This window comes from Nuphar pumila, chromosome 16 (assembly GCF_984573655.1).
Source record: "Nuphar pumila chromosome 16, dmNupPumi1.hap1.1, whole genome shotgun sequence".
NCBI lineage: Eukaryota > Viridiplantae > Streptophyta > Magnoliopsida > Nymphaeales > Nymphaeaceae > Nuphar > Nuphar pumila.
The window spans coordinates 73,421,136-73,441,052 of record NC_143264.1 but is presented as its reverse complement, the minus strand read 5'-3'; the positions used below and the strand labels follow the sequence as shown (position 1 = coordinate 73,441,052).

Below are 19,917 nucleotides of genomic sequence, written 5' to 3'. Positions count from 1 at the left end.
CCTACGTCTTACTTGGGAATTATGAGATTTAGACCCGCACCCTACCTGTATTTTACATGTAGCTCACTCGCCCCCACACTACCTTTCTTATTTTTTGCAGAACATGTGCAAAAAAAAATAAATCTTTCTGTTATAATTTTTTTTGTTTTATGTTATTTTTTTAAAATTATATTAAGGCGCCTAAACTTTGGTCTATTTACATTTAACCACCTAACTAACGTTTCAACTATTACATTTTAACTGCTTAAGCTTTATACATATTTCTCAAAGAGCGACTCCGGCCAATCACCATTAAGCTAACCTTAATTTAACAATTGTTAGCAACGGACAAAGACAGATTTGACCCTGAATTAATAATGAGCAAGTAACATCCTTAGTTATAATTGATTCTGCTTTTTTTTCTAAAAATATAAAGAGGAGGCTAACCTTGGTGTATTTACATTTAACTGCCTAACACTTCGAGTGTTACAATTAACCGTCTAACCTTTACAGGTAATTCTCAAAGAGCCACTCCAGCCAATCACAAGGACTCCTAGACAGGCGGTCTTGGTTCAAATCCCATGAGTATTAGCCCCTTGCATAATAGCAGAAGCAAGGGGACTCCACGAGGACAAAGGGTGCACTACGGTTGTACACTGTCTGATAAGCAACCTTATGTTAGCAGGCATAGTCCACCACAGCCAGGTCTCTTACTCCAAGGGTGATTTCTTTGTCCTCCATGAAAAAAAGAAAGAACAGGTTTAACCCTGAACTCCACCTGACTCAACATTTTCCCCAATTTCACTCTATGGCTGCCCAGTTATTCTAACCAGAATCGTCAACTATCTTAGTTTTAGTCTAGGAGTATTGTGTGTGTTAAAATATGTTGTACATCTTCTTAGAAAAAAAAAATATGTTGCACATATATATATATATATATATATATATATATATATATATATATATATATATATATATATATATATATATATATATATATATATATATATATATATATATATATATATATATATATATATATATATATATATATATAGCATGCATGACTCTCTCTCATATATATAGGTTAAGTCTATTGTGCAGATGTACATACTGTATCAACCTGTTGAAACAAACAATATCTTATTGTTTGTATTATTTTAAGTTAATTTAACATTTCAAATATGATTTATATGGTCGGTTTGGTGGGGATCAACTTTTGAATAACTAGAATATGGTGTATGTACAATCTTTTATGGTGATTCAATAATAAATAGAAATGGAATAATTTTTTAAGACTTATAAAAAGGATTTTTTTTTATCGAGAAAACATGACCCAAGGGTCTATTTTAACAAATTGGCAACGTTGAACCCATATGCAGGGTCAGATTGAGCCAAAACAACTTCCCCTTGTAAGTTTCAACTCATTGATATTATATGCACGTCCACACCAAAGATTTTATATATATATATCAACAAACACCCATTTCATTCGATTTTAGTATCGGACGAACACGTACCACTGATCGTACTCTTTTCTTTTATGTTTTTACGACATTTAGCAACAGTTCTGGACCCCTAAAAGTCCAAAAAACACAAAAACAAACAAGCGTGCATCTGATGAGTGTCCGACGAGAGGGGGTTTGATGATACTATCTTTCGCATATATGTATATATATAGTAATGATTCAGTGCTCCTAGAGTACCTATTCCTTATAAACTGTTGGATCATTTTCAATCCAATGGTTTAGATGAAGAGTTAAATGTGCAATTTTTTATTATTATCGGAAACCCAAAAAGTAGATGAGTTGGGAGGGACAATTTTCAACGTTTGGATAGAGTTAAATGCCTCTCTCTCATGCATAATGAATGGATGATAAACATGCACGAATGCATGGCATGATCACACACATGTATGCATCTCTTTAAAAATCTTATATTTCTCTTTCATGCATACATGGATGGAATGATGCTCACACATAGGAGTGGGCATCGGGCCAGCCCGGGCCCGTTTAGAGCTCGGCCCACCGGGCTTTAAGTGCTGCACAGCCCTTAACGGGCTCGGGTTTGAAGTGCAGCCCATGGTCCGGCCCATTTGCCCAACGGGCCAATGTGAAGGGGGTCGGGTCCAACCTGGCCTGACCCAAATCTATTTATAAATAGTAATAATTAACAAGTTCTCAACTTCCCATATTCAACTAATTCTTTTTCTAGTTTTATAAAATTAATGCAACTAATTAGGTAAATAGTAATACTTACCAAGTTACTATGCAAAATTAAAAATTTTAAATTTAATATTATTAAAAAAATAATAAATAACTCAGACCCATCGAGTCAGCCCAGAAGCCCACGAGCCGGGTTTCAGCCCAGTACCTAATGGGCTCGAGCCTAAAATCATGACCAAAACCCAGCCCATGGTGGGCCTGGTCGGCTTGGACCATCGAGCCACCCGACCAGTTGCCCACCCCTACTCACACATGCATGCCATGTAAAATGCCTTTACACATGCATGTCGTGCATGCTGCCATGATGAAAGTGGAGTCTGGTTGGCAATAATAGAAAATCCAAAGACGATGGCTGAGAGAGAGAGAGAGAGAGAGACCAAAGTCAAATTTATTTACTATTAATGCCTTGGGAATTATTCCTCTTAACTCAGCATTTACTTTTTTTGTTTTCATTAATTATAAAAAGGCACAAAACATTTAACCCTCGTTTAAACCGTTGGATTGAAAATGATCCAACGGTTTACAAGGAGTAGGTGCTCCCGGTGTACCTACTCTCACCCAATAGAAGCTTTAAATTGTCAAATTTCTTAAACTTTTTTAGTTGATCAGACCTTATAGACCCCATAGATATGATGTATAAGCATTATTTAGTAGAACTTGCATCGCCCCAACAAAAAGAGCCGTGCGCAGCCCCGTGCGTACATTAATTTGATAGAAACTTAGTCAAACTATAATGGTGAGCTTATGCATTTGATAGATGTTGAGACGGTCTCCCATTTGTATTTGCACTAGTGTTGTCAGTATCTGTGCGTATCGGCCAGAACCGGTCGATATTTATTGTATACTGAACTGAATATAGGCTATTTTCTAATAAATGCAAAAATAACTTCAAATTAATTTTTAATATTATTTAATGAATTTAACACGTGTTATGTTCTTTGATTGACATGTAATATTTTTTAATTATTTTTTAGTTAATTCAGAACAATTCACTTGAGAATCGATATCGGCTGATTCACCTGAATCGTTGGTAACTACCACCTTATAAAGGTAATAGCTGCCAAGATTTGGCTGCTGCTACTTTTCCCAAGGCATAAGCTCCCGCCAACCACCAGTTTCCAAGCAAAGCTTTCATTATTTAAAAGTAAGATAATGATACAAGCTCATTAACAATATCCATGTCAGGGGGTTTTATCTTTTCATGCCAACTCTTTTCCCATCATCGGGGATAAGATTAAACAAAAAGGCAGACAGACAGAAGGAGCATTTTTGGAAGCAATAGATGGTAAGCATTGGAACTAACATGTTTGGTTGTATTTCATGTGATTTAGGACCAAATCACATGTGATTTGGAGTCATGTGATTTTGAATCCATGTTATTTGAAATCTCATGCGGTTCAATTTCAAATAATATCACATTCTCTTTCTCATTTTTAAGAGGTTACCATATATTATACAACTGAGGTAAGACCACAATAATGTCTTCTCTGGGCAACCGAGAAGCCGCGCTATCCAAGCTACAATAATTGGATGAGATAAAAATCATTAAATAAGTAACAGAAATTACAAGGCTCAAGTATTAAGAATATAAGAAAATTACAGTAAATAATAGATACTAAACACGAAGCTACTGCAATTTACGGATCCCGAATCGGATCCTGGATGACAGAAATTCACCTCTGCAATTTATACCTGAATATCAATAACGATTTTAAATAACAAAAATCATGATCCGACTTTGTATTTTTCTAACAGGGTTCTCGAACCCAAAAACTTCTGATTTTTTTACAGAGACTTACTGACAAATCCGTGGATTAAATATAAAAAAATAAGAATTTTTTAACAAAGATTTAAACACAAAATAGCATGATTTCTACAAACCTAGAATCAAAACACACAAAAATCTAATAAAAACAATAAAAACTATGATTTAACATGGAAAATAATGAAAAAATACATAAACAGCATAAAGAAATTTATTTTAATGCTGAAATATATGAAATAAACACTAATATGTCAAGAAAATAAAAAAAATACAGGAAATCCATGACTGAAATTGATTTACCCTTTGAAAATATGGATTTAACCCATTTAACGGGTAAATCTCATATTTCATTGGTTAAGAATATAAAAAACATGTTTATAAATAATTCTAATGGATTAGAATCATGAAAAAACTCATCAAACTGAGTTAGATCATCTTCTTGAACCGATTTTAGGTTTCTTGATTGAAAATCATGGTTGAAATCCATGAACAAGGGGATGCCCATGGTGGAATCTATTGAAAATCATAAAAGAATAATAAGAAAAACAAAAAAAAAAGTATAGAATATTACCTTGGGGCTGCAGCTGCTAAGGAGGAAGGAGGAGGGGCTGGAGAGGAGAGAGAAGCTCCAAGAATTGAGAAGAGAGAGAAATACGGGTCGACCCCCCCTCTTGCTTCTTTAAATAGGCAAAATTAGGTTTTGTTAATTAAGGTTATTTAATTCCAAATTTACCCCTTTTAAAACCTATCCAAAGTCATTAGTGGGGAGCGATTTTTTTTGAAGTTTCCTAGCCTAATGTGGACTGTAGCTAACCTATCTAAACTTCTAATTAACCTAAGAGACTCCCAAATGTAATGCCACCTAGTGTGGGCCCACATTGGTTTTTAAAACTTTAATTTAAAACTTTTAAAAACCTAAATAAAATGGATTTTTGAAATTGATTTTGACTCTTCTAAACCCCTAACCTAACTAGAACCCTAGTTTAACCCTGACTTCTGCAAATGTGGTGCCACCTCGAGTGGGCCCCACTTGAATTTACAAAAAGAATTTTTAAACTTGAAAATGAGAGGTTTTTCAAAAGATATTCAAAAGTAGACTTGAAATTGAAAGTTTTGAAATGACAAAGAGTCCTGACTGGGTCAGAACTCCTCTAGATATGGCACCCACTGAGTGGGCCCCACATCAGGGTTTTGAAAATTTTAAAATAAAGACTAAAAATGGCTTTGAAAATGGGTTAAAATCGACAGATGGAATTCAAAGGTTTTGAAAATAGAGTTCTGAGTGAGCTGAAACTCTAGACCAGAGTCCTGAACCAATTAGGACTGAGATTTTAGATTTTTGAAAGCCAAATAAAGGAGTTTTTTGAAAGATTTTATCAGAACTGGTAAAATAAGTCAGAAAACATAGTCTGGGTTAGAGTTCTAACTCAATCAGAACTCTGAAATAGAGTCTTGAATCAACTGAAACTCTGTAAAATGAACTAATTTTCGAAAAAAAATGGAGAAAATGAAAATGGAGGTAGAAACAATAATCAAAATAGAGTCCTGATTCAATTAGGACTCTGAGACAAAGTCCTGATCGGATTGAAACTGTAGATTTTTTTTTGTTTTTCTGAAAAATAGATGAAAGGACTTGTGAAAACAGTGAAAATAGCAACAAGTATTGAAATCAGAACGAAGTTCTGATCCAACTGGGACTCTGGGGATAGAGTCCTAATTTGATCAGGACTCTTAAAATTTTGAATTTTCTGAGAAAACAAATGAGAGGATTTTGAAAACAGGTAAAAACAAGGTGGAAATTGAAATTCGGGTCAGAATCCTGATCCAACTGGGACTATGAAGAAGAGTCCTAATTCGACTAGAACTCTGGGAATTTTGGTTTTCTAGAAAGCGGATGATGAGATTTTAAAAAGACTTTTGAAGACCAGTGAGAACATGAACTCAGGGTAGAGTCCTGATTCGATTGGGATTTTGAAAAAGAGTCCTGATCCAACTAGGACTCTGAGATTTTGGCCAATAACGAAGAGAATGAACAAGGGATATGACTACAACTGGTTTAAAATCAAGATGGAGTTTTTAAAAAGGTTCAAAAAGATAAAAAGACAGAGTCCTGATCCCACTAGAACTCTTGAAATTTTTTAAAAATTTGATAAATGAAGAAATCCAGAAGCGACACCACCTAAATGGCTCTCATATGAGGATTGAAATGAGTTGAAAATTGATTCCAAAATAAATCCAGATTGTTTTTCTGAAGAAAATGGTTTTTTTTTTTTTAAATAAAAAATGTAAAGCCCTGGGGGTTGGCCAAATAGAAAATGTTGATTTAAAACCCAAGTTTTTGAAATGAATTTTGAAATAAATGTTTTAAACTCATATCTAGATAGATGCTTAGAAAAATCAGAGTACTGGATCTCAAAAATGAGATGAAATGCAAATGAAATGATGGAAAATGATGAGGAATGACATGGAATATTATGTGAAATACAAACCCTGGAAAAATATTTTCAGATATTGGACCCCGATTGACAGTTGTACCAGTTCAGAGAGTGGTAAAATTGATAAAAATGGGCAAAATGCTCTAAGAAATGGTTTTTGTCTCTGTCGGGCCAGAGTGACACTGGAAACTGGGGTTTTAACTAGTTTGAACTAGAATGAACTGAGTTCTAGGGTTTCAAAACTCAAAGGGACTGATAAGACACTGACTCAACTGAACTCCTTGAGTGAATTGTCAAGAAATACTACCATTTTTAGAGAAATGGTGAGAAATGATCATTGGAGTGAAAGTGAGCTATGGACAAGAACTAGGTTTGAGCTGGAACAAAGGTCAATAATATTGAGATAAACTAAAACTAAAGCTCAAATACTAGCTCAACTGATTGGATTTAGCTCAATTTCAGCTAAACTGAGCTGAAATGGGCTAAAACACACTCTTGGACTGTGAGAATTGGGTTTGAACTGAAACTGGAGCACTTGAACTCCTGGTGAGCTCAAGCTAGACTCAAGGGAATATGACTGACTGAGAATGACTGACTCAGAGACAATTGACTTGGATTTGACCTAGGAATGAGCTCAATTATGAAGAAATGATCCCATTTTGGTAGGAATGACCAGAAATGAACATGACCTGCTCACTGTGAGCTCAGGTGAGCTAGAAATGATTGAGATTCTAACTGTTCTAGGCTTAATAATGAGCTTGGTTGACTCTGACTGACATGGGTCTAGGATGACCTAGAGGTAAAATAGTAATTTTTCTAATAAATGTGGGTAAAATGGTGATTTCCTAAGACAGACTAAGGGTTGAACTCTTAAACTGACCTACCAGGGTTGGCATCTACACGAGGGGGGTTGTCTGAGAATGGATGAAGAAAATTTAGGGTGTTTACAGATGCCCCACTTTGCTACTAAGCCAGTATAGGGCTGAGCTTAGTGGCAAAGAAAAACACACCGAATTTGGGCTATATACAAAAAAAAAATTGCCCTAGTTAGAAGGATCTAACTGGTTATGAAGACATTAGCCCTGACAAAAAATGGTAGATATGAAATGGAGAATGATGAAGAAAGACTCATCTTGTAGAAGTGAAGTTCAGGTTTTGCCCTTAACCTGGATGGGACAGGAAATACCTTGTATAGAAACGAGGTTCAAGTTTGACCCTAAACCTGATCGAGAAAATGAAATACCTCATCAGAATGAGGCTCAGGTTTAACCTCTTAACCTGATCGGAAAACAAAATACCTCATCAAAATGAGGCTCAGGTTTAACCCTTAACCTGATCAGGAAGCGAAATACCTCATCAAAATGAGGCTTAGGTTTAACCTCTTAACCTGATCGGGAAACGAAAATGACGGAATCCTCGACTGAAGAAACCATGATGGGACCTTCAGACTTCCGCACGATGAATCCGATAGGGGTTTTGCAAAAGGAGAAAAATGGGGGTCCCTAAAGCTTGAAAAGGGATTGATCTTGGGCGTCTCATTGCTGAGACCAAATAACTTTTGAAATTGATGACCTTTTGCGAGAAAATGATTGGTGGCTTAACCTCAAGCCAAAATTGGACTGTCTATGGTGGGACAGTGGGGTACACAGAGAAGTGTGTGAATCTGAGAGCCCAGGCACTCAGATTATACCAAAAGAAGAGAAGAAATCTTGAAAACTCCCGTTATCAAGTCCTAAAAGGGATGACAAATGGTGTCAGGATGCATCGGAGATGAACTTCAAGCTCTCACTTCACGCTAGGATAACTAGAAAATATTGTCAAAATGTTGAAAATTGTTGTTGATTCAAAATGATTGAAAATGATGCACATTGGTGCGAAAATATTCCCTCTTTTCTATCTAAAGTATTACCTCCAACTGGACCCTAACTTCGTAGAATCAAGATTCGAATTCAAATTACTTGCAATTGACTTTCTTTCAAGAAGGCTATCAATTTCCTTGATATAAACGAAAAAGAAAGAATTCTCATTGTTGTGAAAGCAATTGGTGAAAGGATATTGATAAAAGAATTTCACAAAATTAAATAAGATTCTTGGAAGACTTGACAGTTTGATATCCTGGATTTTTCTCATGATGACCTTTTTACACTCTTTTTGAGGCATTGAGCTTTCTTGAGTTTTTTTGGGGAGAAGTTTATTGCATCATCCTTCATTTTGGAGATGTCCTGACTTTTCTCTTTTTTTTCTTTTTTTTTTGGAAGGGTATGTCACAAACTCCTTCAACTTGGAGATGTTCTGATCCTTCTTTATCTCAGAAATTATACTGATGATATTGGCTCATTGATTGGTGATCTCTTGATGACAGTGGAAATTAAATATCTTTTAGGGTTTGTTGGGAGGTTCATTGCATTCGCCTTCAACTTGGCGGTGATCTAAACTTTCCCTGGAAGAGTCCGTCACAAACTCCTTCATCTTGGAGATGATCCAAATCGTCTTTGGCCCTGGGGGTCTAACTCATCCACCAGCCTTCAACTTGATGGTGATTAAGAGATCCCTTTTGCAGATATTTAATTGCAGCTTAAATGATTTAGGAGATATGGGAATTGAGTGGATTTTTCTTTATCACCCAGAATATTTTGACTGTCTTATTACCACAAGAATGGTCTTTAAAATGTACCATAGCTCCGATCAATATCGATCACTCATGACTTTGCAACATTGAATTTCCTTTGCTGGCCATATCGAGGATTTATTGTTCATCCTTTTGGTTGGCCAATAAAAAGTTTTTGGATTTTGAATCCTTCTTCGCAAAAGCTTTGCTCTTTTTGGAAGTAATACTGAAGGTAATCTGAGGCAAAGATTTGTGCAATAAAGATTTTGAAATCAACAAGTATTTGATGACAAATTGACAAAATGTTCTTGAAATCCTGTGTGAAAGCGAGCATTCGAAGTTCGACTTAACGCATCCATGACAAAAATTCTCTTCTCCTTTCCTCAAAGGAGAAGATTCAGAATGGGAAATGAAAAATAATCCTCCCTTCCCTGAAGAGAGGTGTTTACAAAATAAACTTTTGAAGAGAAATTAAGCTTTTGTCAAAGCTTCCTAACATTAAGCTTCTTTCAAGTTTTTCCCTATGCCGCTCTTGTAGGTGGACAAAGCATTTACACCTGAACACCCATAGATGTGACAAGGGCAAACTCTTTCCCCTAATCATCTCCATGGGGGTCATGTAATTGATGGCTTGGCTGGGTAGGCGATCAAATACGTAGCAGCCGGTGGATATGGCATTTGCCTAATAGCTCTAGGGAACATTCATATGGAACATAAAGGCCCTGGCTATGTTTAAGAGAGTTCTATTTTTTTGTGCCGATGCAACTGGTTTGGTGGGTGATACCACGGCTTGTGAGGTGTCCAGCGAACTTGGTGTTGACATGCTCTCTCTCATTGTTCGAACAAAAAGTTTAGATTTTGGCATTGAATTGGGTTTCAACCATGTTTTCAAATTCCCTATAGGTATTAAAGACTTTATCCTTGTATTTGAGCAAATATACCCATATTGCATGTGAGTGATCATCAGTGAAGGTTATGAAATATCTAAAACCAAACTACGATTCAAAGAGAGTTGGTCTCCACACATCTGAGTGAATAAGGGAAAAGTTCTCATCACTTTTTATTTCAGACAGAGAAAAAGGAATCCTGGTTTGGAATATTGACATGCATCACATGATTTTTGAGATAGTGGGATATCAAGAAATATCCTTTTCAAGATGTGGTGAGAGGGGTGTCCGAGTCTGGAATGCTACCTTTCATCCATGTTGGTCATCTTGCAGACGATGTGGGCTTGGCTTTCCGCATCAAGAAGGTAGAGCCCATTTATGGCATGTACTTTACCAATCACCTTCTTTATGTTCAGGTCCTGACAAACCACATGCTTAGAAGAAAAAATTGCAATGCAGTTATGACTTTTGGTTATCTTGCTGACGGACATGAGGCTAGAAGGAAAATAAAGAATATATAGAGCCTTGATCATGCATATATTTTAGGGATATTTCATATCAAAAATATGCATGATTTTATGAAAAAAATGATTTTAAACCCAATTTTATGTTGGTTTTGAGTGAAAGTGCTAAAATGAATTAAAAATAGAAAATGCTTGAAAAGTAGCTTTATTTTGCATTTTAGTATATATTTTAATGTTTGTATTTACGTAGTAGTTTTAGTTTTTAATAAAAATAAAAAAATATATAAAATAATCATAAGTAGAATTAGATTAGAATAGTTTAAGTTTAGTTTTGAGGTTTTTAGCAAATAAGGTTTTTTTAAACAGTTCTTTTAATTTTTGAAAAAAATAAAACAAACCGGTTCAAAACCGGTTTGCGTGTTTTTAAAAACCGAAAATGGGAAAAAACAAATGGTCTCCCTTATTTGCGCCTGAGCCATTTCCCCTTTCCCCTCTTTTACTTCTCTTCCCTCTCTTCTCACCCTTCTCCACCATCGCCGGCCATTTCTTGACCTTCCTTCCCCTTCTCCCTCTTTCTCTGTTCAATCTTTAGTCGGTGGTGGTGGCTATTCAGTCCGGCGACGGCGTGAGTGGTGGAGGCCACCTCTTTATTCTAATCTCTCTGGTTACGGTAAGTCCTCTGCATCTTCTTCTTATTCTTCTTCTTCTTCTTCAGATTCATTCTCTTCTCCTTTTTTTCAATTAGATTCAATCGATCTTGTTTTTATTTCAGAAAAATGAATGAAAAAAAAAACGTAACTCACATCTGTTTCCCTGTTTCTTCTTTGTCTTTTCAATCGATCTTGTTTTTGTTTTAGAAAAAAATGAAAAAGAATGTAATTCGGCTATTAATTTCTGCCAATATCTGTTCATGCTTTCTGTTTTTTTTTTTGTTTCATTTACAGATTAGTTCAATTGCTGCTTACTGTAATTTGATTCCCTGGTCTTTGTTAATTTTCATTCTTGTTGAGTTAATTTCAAATAGGATTAGTTACAAATCGTGATGTTATTCCTAGTTTTTTGCAATGCATCTTATGAATTTCCTGTTTTAAAGTTAGTTATTTCTTGTTATTAATTCTGTTTTGATTCATCGTCATTTTCTATTTTTGTATTCACTATCAGATTTCATGTAATTTCCTGTTTTCAGCATAATTAGTTGCCTTGCTTCTGTAATTTTTTTGTTTGTTTTTGTTCATTCTGAGATTCCTGTTTAATTCATTTCTGTAATAAAATCTGTGTAATTTCCTGTTTTTCATCAGTTTCTTATTATCTTGTATGTTTTCTTTTAAGTCATTTCATGTTTTGTTTTTATTCTTGTAACAATCATTTTCTAATTCCTTGTTTAGCATAGATGTTATTTCTTCTATCTCCGGTACTGCTCGTGTTCTGTTGATTTGTGCAGGATAGCACAGGAGTGGAGCAGAAGCGATTGCATGACACAGAAGGGTGCAAGAGTAGAAGCTTCTTTTTACTTTTCAGTTTAGAATTAGGAATTTAATTTTGGATTTGTAAATATTGTTTTTTACGCCCTCTGCGAAGGGTATTTATTTGTTGTAATAGTTAGTTGTTTTTACTTTTCTTATACATTTTACATTTTATAATTTTGCAATAAAGAATAGTTTAGATTTGTGTGCTTGAATACGAAATATTCCCGTTCCCTGAGTTCGACCCGGTCTCATCCACTAGTGAGAACCGGTTTTTATTATTTGATGTCTGGTTTCACATGTTTTACATATAAAAATCTTTTCAAAATTACAACGATTTAAAAGAAGACATCAATTTTTTGGCGTCGTTGCTGGGGAACGGCGTAATATTAGTATTCACTTTATTGCCTAGTATTTGTTGCATTTAGGTTTAGAACCACGTATATGCATATCGTAGAGAAGAGCTTACTTTTCTGCACAGCCCACCCACTAGGATCCTCTTAGAGGTGACTGTGTACGATTGGTACCGTACACATAGATTTCATATTTCTTTTGTGTAATCCCTGTTGTGTGCAATTGCGTAGTGTTTGTTTAGTTTTTGTTGTTTTTTAGTTTACTCGCTTTGTGGTTTGCGTGGTTTGGCCGCTTAGTGCGTTAGTTAGGTAGAAAACCCAAAGTTAGGACGTGTGCTACACCGATCTACTCCAAGGTGTATGCAATGGCTGACGATCATCAATTGATCTGTCATTTGAGGGAGTACTTCATGCCAAATACGTATACTCCTGCCTCCTACATCATGAGACCTGATGTAGGAGCGAACCATTTTGAGATAAAGTCCAGTGTGATTCAAATGCTACCTTCGTTTTATGGCCTTAGCAATGAGGACCCATATCGTCATCTCGACGAATTCCGTGAGATTTGCTCGACAGTGTGAATCAACAACTTTGGAGACGACGCTATGAGGTTGACTTTGTTTCCGTTCTCTCTCAAAGATAAAGCCAAGCACTGGCTAAAATCTCTTGAGGCGGTTCGTATTACTACTTGAGAAGTAATGTAGCGCGAATTCCTCAAAAAGTACTTCCCAATTGGTAAAACGAATCAGTTTCGTAAAGCTATAACCAGTTTTTCTCAAATTGAGAGAGAACAGTTTCACGAGTCTTGGGAGAGATTGAAAGATCTTCTCCGCAAGTGTCCCCATCACCAGGTGCCTCGTTGGCAGTTGGTGCAGTATTTCTATGACGGGCTTACTGAGAAGCACCGTCAAATGGTTGATTCATCTTGTGGGGGCCCTTTTATGCTCAAGAGTGAGGATGAGGCGTGGTCTCTATTTGAGACCTTGAGTGAAAATATGATGCATCAAGCTTTGTCTTCACGGCTCGATAGGACTACATCTCTGTCTAGTGGTCCTAGCAAAATAGGGATTTTCGAAGTCGGGTCTGAGTTAGAATTGTGTACCAAGGTTGACCAGTTGACTAGGAAATTAGATCAACTCCTAGCCAATTCTTCGAGAAGTCCAGTAGGAAGAGTGTGCGAGCGTTGTGCTAGCCCTGCACACTGTGTTTCAGAGTGTCCGGCAGCACCGCTATATTCTGAATTCGTTCAGGAGCAGGTGAATGTCGCCCAAGGTTTCGCTAGACCCATGCATGATTCATTTACACCTTCATATAACTCAGGTTGGCGAAACCACCTCATCAGTCCACCCCCTAACCCTTCCCAGACCCAACCCAGGCAAGGCGATTATGCGCCTAGATTTCAGCAATCAAGTTATTCCCCAGCCCAACCTGCTTATACTCAACCCTATTCTCATGAGCCTTCACCTAGTCAATCCTTCCAAGATAGGATATTACAAGTTTTGAGCTCCCATATGCAGTCAATAGCCAAGCTAGAGACTCAAATGGGACAGTTGGTTGAGACCTTTAGTAGGCAAAGCGAGGGAAACCCATCTAGTAGGCCTGTTGTCATCTCAAAGGGAGAGGATTCCATGTCATTTAACTTGCAACTCACTAATTCACATAATGAGCAGGTTAAGTCTGTTACATCCCTTCAGTATGGGAAGGCGTATCATCCCATTCAGGAATCGACTCATGAGCCCCACATCATTTCTATTGACGAGTCGATCTCCATGATACCTCAGCAAAAGGGGCCTGGCCCACAGCATGCATTATCATCACATATTCATAAAGCCCCATTTTCTCAGCCTTTAGGATCAACGATTGTTTTCAGTAAGCAAGAGGTTCAGATGCAGAAGGTGCTTGACCAAGTAAAGCCAGATCATATTCACCACTTGTCTGAATTTGCATTCATTGATAGTCGGTCAGTCCTAGACTCTCATTTCCTGACTAGTCTCTTAGATGAGACTAATCTTCATCCTTCTTGTCTACAGAGTCATGATACCACATTTAGAGGTAGACGAGATGGAAACACAGTGCATAGTGTCATAGATGACACTCTTTTCTTTATAGAGTCTGATTGAGCCTGACTTCATGTCCATTGATCTCATGGACGATGAAGGTTTTTCCAGGGATCCATCTGGCTAGGGACGTAAAACTTAGCGCTTTATGGGAGGCAACCCATATTTTGTACAGTATTACATTCGCTTTTAGGATTTGTAGATTTTCTTTGGTTTTATTTTTCGTTTGCTATCTTTTTCTATGAGTTTTATGTTTTGTCATGTACACAATGCATTCATTACATTCATAGAACGTGCATTTTTAATTCATGTCAGGTCATTCTACTCTTTTCCCTCATTTATTTTGTCTCATGTGCATTCACTTAGTTTCATCTAAGCATGGGGGAGTGCCACTAGGACAGTGCCATTCAAGCATGGGAGAGGGTGTAGTTTGCACACCTTGATATTTCTGTTTACGTTCTTGCACATGTTTACACATCTCTCGTGAAAAGTAGGTTTTTAAAGAAAGAGTTTGAACTTATATGAATGTTATTTCAAATCTGATGTTTTTAGAGGATTTTTAAGTCCCACGAAATTTTTTTTCTGACATGGATCTAAAAATTATGGTTGTTTATGCGGATTTCGAAGAAATGATGATAAATACATGTTAGAATTTATTTTGAATCACAAATATGAATATGCATAATTGTATTTTTGAAAAACAAAGCAAATGAACAAAAGCGTAAAAATGAGCTCAAAAAGTGAAAAAGAGCATGCGTTAGGTTGTTTGGATAATTCCACAATCCTTAGTAGATGGGACTTAGATGTAAGTTGAAACTTTTAATTCCATTTCGAAAAGGAGAGTGGAAAACTTCGTGATCCTAAGTAGCTGAGAACAGATACAAGTTGAAGTGTTTGACTCTCATGTTGCAAAAGGTAAATGAAGAAAGTCACTTTTATGTCTTAGTTGATATCTTTTGGTATGCATTGAAAAAGTATAGAGAGATATTGACATTGCACAAGGCATAAAAGCAGACCACACGCAAGCTATAAGAAAAGAATAAATACGCAAAAAGAAAAAGTGTGAAAAAAATGAAAAATTAAGAAAAGAGCTTAAAAAGAAAGGAAAGTTCAATGCTTAAGTGTGATTGAGAAAACCTGTGCAGAAAACATATGAGTGAGGATAAGTAAATAATAATATGTTTTTATTGGATTTTCTAAGAATAAAACATAAATAATTGTGATATTTAGAAAAGTGAAAGAAATTCTTTTTCTGTGGTGGTATATAAAAGACTCTAATTATGTTTTGATTTTTTTTGTAACACGAAATATTTGTGAAAACAAAGTCTTTAATTAACTACTACTTATGAGGATGTGTAATATTTTGCATACATGACAGAGATGTTTGTGGGTAGCATCACTGCAAACCCTCACGAGACCTTACTCATCCACTGGGGTAACCCAGGGGTTGAAAGGGCTTGTTGCATGAGCTAAATGCAACCGTGATTCCTACGAAAGTGAGTTAGGTGATAGTTTGATTTCTTGCATTTTTCTAGTTTGCTCGAGGACTAGCAAAACATAAGCATGGGGGTATTTGATCATGCATATATTTTAGGGATATTTCATATCAAAAATATGCATGATTTCATGAAAAAAAATGATTTAAAACCCAATTTTATGCTGGTTTTAAGTGAAAGTGCTAAAATGAATTAAAAATAGAAAATGCTTGAAAAAATAGCTTTATTTTGTATTTTAGTATATATTTTAATGTTTGTATTTACGTAGTAGTTTTAGTTTTTAATAAAAATAAAAAAATTATAAAATAATCATAAGTAGAATTAGATTAGAATAGTTTAAGTTTAGTTTTGAGGTTTTTAGCAAATAAGGTTTTTTTTAAACAGTTCTTTTAATTTTTGAAGAAAATAAAACAAACCGGTTTGCGTGTTTTTAAAAACCGAAAATGGGAAAAAACAGATGGACTCCCTCATTTGCGCCTGAGCCATTTCTCCTTTTCCCTCTTTTACCTCTCTTCTCACCCTTCTCCACCATCGTCGACCATTTCTTGACCTTCCTTCCCCTTCTCCCTCTTTCTCTGTTCAATCTCCAGTCGGTGGTGGTGGCTATTCAGTCCGGCGACGGCGTGAGTGGTGGAGGCCACCTCTTTCTTCTAATCCCTCTGGTTACGGTAAGTCCTCTGCCTCTTCTTCTTCTTCTTCTTCTTCTTCTTCTTCTTCTTCTTCTTCTTTTTCTTCAGATTCATTCTCTTTTCCTTCTTCTTTTCAATTAGATTCAATCGGTCTTGTTTTTATTTCAGAAAAAAAAATGAAAAAAAAATGCAACTCACATCCGTTTCCCTGTTTCTTCTTTGTCTTTTCAATCGATCTTGTTTTTGTTTTAGAAAAAAATGAAAAAGAATGTAATTCGGCTATTAATTTCTGCCAATATATGTTCATGCTTTCCGTTTTTTTTGTTTGTTTCATTTACAGATTAGTTCAATTGTTGCTTACTGTAATTTGATTCCCTGCTCTTTGTTAATTTCCATTCCTGTTGAGTTAATTTCAAATAGGATTAGTTACAGATCGTGATGTTATTCCTAGTTTTCTACAACGCATCTTCTGAATTTCCTGTTTCAAAGTTAGTTATTTCTTGTTATTAATTCTGTTTTGATTCATCGTCATTTTCTATTTTTGCATTCACTATCAGATTTCATGTTTTGTTTTGGTTTTTTTAGCATTGCATTTACTGTTTTTCACTCATCACATTTCTTTTTCTTCTTTATCTGCAATTATTTTCTTCTGTCATTCATTCATTTGATTTCTTATTTTGTTGTTTCTGTTTTATATGTTTTCAATTTCTTTTATTTCCTGCATAGTTCATCATTTCCCTGTTCTGCTGTTTTGAATTTCTCATTTTGCATTTTCTGATTTCCTTAATTTTTCTTTTGTTTTGTTTGTTTTGTTTGTTTTACAGTATTGCATTTCCTGTTTTCATTTGATTGCATTTCATGTTTTTATTCGATTGTATTTCCTGTTTGTTCAATACCGAATTCCTGTTTGTTTCATTCCTTGTAATTTTCTGTTTTGTAATTTCCTATTTTCAGCATAATTAGTTGCCTTGCTTTTGTAATTTTTTTGTTTGTTTTTGTTCATTCTGAGATTGCTGTTTGATTCATTTCTGTAATAAAATCTGTGTAATTTCCTGTTTTTCATCAGTTTCTTATTATCTTGTTTGTTTTCTTTTAAGTCATTTCATGTTTGTTTTTATTCTTGTAACAGTCATTTTCTAATTCCTTGTTTAGCATACATGTTATTTCTTCTATCTCTGGTACTGCTCGTGTTCTGTTGATTTGTGCAGGATAGCACAGGAGTGGAGCAAAAGTGATTGCATGACACGAAAGGGTGCAAGAGTAGAAGCTTCTTTTTACTTTTCAGTTTAGAATTAGGAATTTAATTTTGGGTTTGTAAATATTGTTTTTTACGCCCTTTGCGAAGGGTATTCATTTGTTGTAATAGTTAGTTGTTTTTACTTTTCTTGTATATTTTACATTTTATAATTTGGCACTAAAGAATAGTTTAGATTTGTGTGCTTGAATACGAAATATTCTCGTTCTCTGAGTTCGACTCGGTCTCATCCACTAGTGAGAACCGGTTTTTATTATTTGATGTCTGGTTTTCACATGTTTTACATATAAAAATCTTTTCAAAATTACAACGATTTAAAAGAAGACATCAAGCCTCTGAGAGTCTTAAGCCATTAAGGAGATGGACATCACCAATGTTCTGGACGAGGATCTGAGATCCATTAGCGATGCTAACAGGGCCTTTGTTGGTGGATCAAAGATTTATCAACAGATCGACCTTGCCTATCATGTGATCAGTAGCGTCTGTGTCGATGACCGACCTAGAATTGATAAGTTTGGAACTTAGCGCGGACATGTTATATGTAGCTTCCTTTTGTTACTGTTCGAGTATTGCCTCTAGGTTGGATTTATTGATGTGTTGTAGGAGTTGTACGAGGTCATCGATGGTGGTTCCCGATTTTGAGCCCTTGGTATTGGTATGCAGCTTTTGCTGCTCGGGGTGTCCATGAAGATCCCAACACTTATCTGTGGGTGTTCGTTCCCTCTGTGTTCGAGTGGAGGTTTGGCCAAGTTCTCCCTAGAGTTGCTCGAAAAAGCAACTTTCTCATGAGTTTTGATGTGGGGTTTAGATTTAGGTCTCATAACTTTTTGGCATGTCTCCTCAGGTTGTATGATGGACCAAACTTCAATAAAGTGAGGTAGTTCCCTAGACATGAGGATCTGACTCCTCATGTTGTCATAGTCTTGTCTGAGGCCGACAACGGTCTTGAATACCTTGTCCTCCTCGACACGCTTCTTGATGATGTCTATATCGTTAGTGACCGGGCAATATAGGTTCATTTCATCCCACATGGCACATAGGAAGCTAAGGTATGAGTAGAATGGCTTCTCATCTTTGGTTAGGTGAGCGATATTCTGATGGAGTTGGTAAACTCTCACAAGGTTATTTTGCTCACCGTAAATGTCGCTCAGGGAGTCCCATATTTCTTTTACAGTGTCGAGGAATAAAAATCCCTCGACTATATTGGAGTCTATGAAGTTCAACAGCCAGGACATGACGAGGTGGTTCCCCAACTCCCACTCATCGTAGGTCAAATCCTCAGGTTTTGGTGGTGTGATCTTACCATTAACGAATCCTAGTTTGGACATTTCGCTGATAAAAAGAGTGGCAGCCTTCGACCATGTCAGATAGTTTGATCCATTCAGTGGCACGGTGGTGATTTTGAATGTTGGGTTTTGCTCTTGCACTACCATCTTCGACGTGATGTGCATAGAAGAATTGTTGTAGCTGAATTTGTCCTCTCTTTTCGCCATCAGCTAGTGGCCTGAAGGTACGTTCGAAAGTAGTTATGGGTTCATCTGAATCTTATTTGATACCATGATAAAAGAAAACTTAAGAAAGGAAGAAATGTGAATAAAAAATTTACGTGGTTCGGTGTTATGCCTACATCCATGGGAGAAAGAGCATTCAGTTCTTATTACTTTAATCATACACTTGACAGGTTACAGCCCATGGGTATATATAAGGGTCGTCATCGATAACAACATTATCCTTGATAAGGATAATGTTGCATGCATGGTGGGACCAACTGTACAGGGGGTAACAAACGAATAATAACGTACATGGGAATAATAGCATTATCCTTGATAAGGATAATGTTGCGTACATAGTGAGAATAGTTGTGCAGGGAATAGCCAATTGATAAGGAAATGGTTAGGTGTAGTCAGCAACATTGGAGGAGCTGGATCAACTATATTCGGTGGTAGCTACATTTGTGTGGAGAGTCCTTATCGAGACCCAAATGGATCACGATGTGATCATGTGACGTGATCACGTCATGATCGTGATAGTATTTTCAACACACACCATTCATTTGTTCAATTAACCATCAAAAGAACGTAGCTGCTAAATCAGAAAAAGTTGCACTATAATTCCTCAACTTGGATGCTCTGACTCAAACCAGAACATGTATAGTGATGCCAAAGGGTGACAATGCTACGCATACTAGTACTTCATGGGAATGGCTAAATTTAAAGGATGGCAGTCCCCTCTATCAGTAATATGGGTCAGGCCGTTATCACACACTCAGATGTTATGGATAACACATGTCATGAGAAGGAA

General features: G+C 36.2%; 1 protein-coding gene across 1 annotated transcript; it reads right to left on the bottom strand.

Moving 5' to 3' along the window:
* Nucleotides 1–10,201: 10,201 nt before the first annotated feature.
* Nucleotides 10,202–19,109, bottom strand: LOC149813571 (uncharacterized). Its single transcript, XM_089991147.1, has 2 exons — nt 18,570–19,109; nt 10,202–10,318 (listed from the first exon to the last, which is right to left on the bottom strand). Exons 1-2 carry the CDS (start codon nt 19,107–19,109, stop codon nt 10,202–10,204), a joined length of 657 nt encoding a protein of 218 aa, XP_089847273.1.
* Nucleotides 19,110–19,917: the final 808 nt, after the last annotated feature.

Bases quoted from the DNA above. Each gene is read 5' to 3' on its own strand.
- LOC149813571 (XM_089991147.1), bottom strand. From the start codon at position 19,109: ATGGCGAAAAGAGAGGACAAATTCAGCTACAACAATTCTTCTATGCAC. The intron at 10,319-18,569 runs GTATTCAAGACC...GTGGTTTGTCAG, and splicing joins AGCGTGTCGAGGAGGACAAG to GACCTGAACATAAAGAAGGT.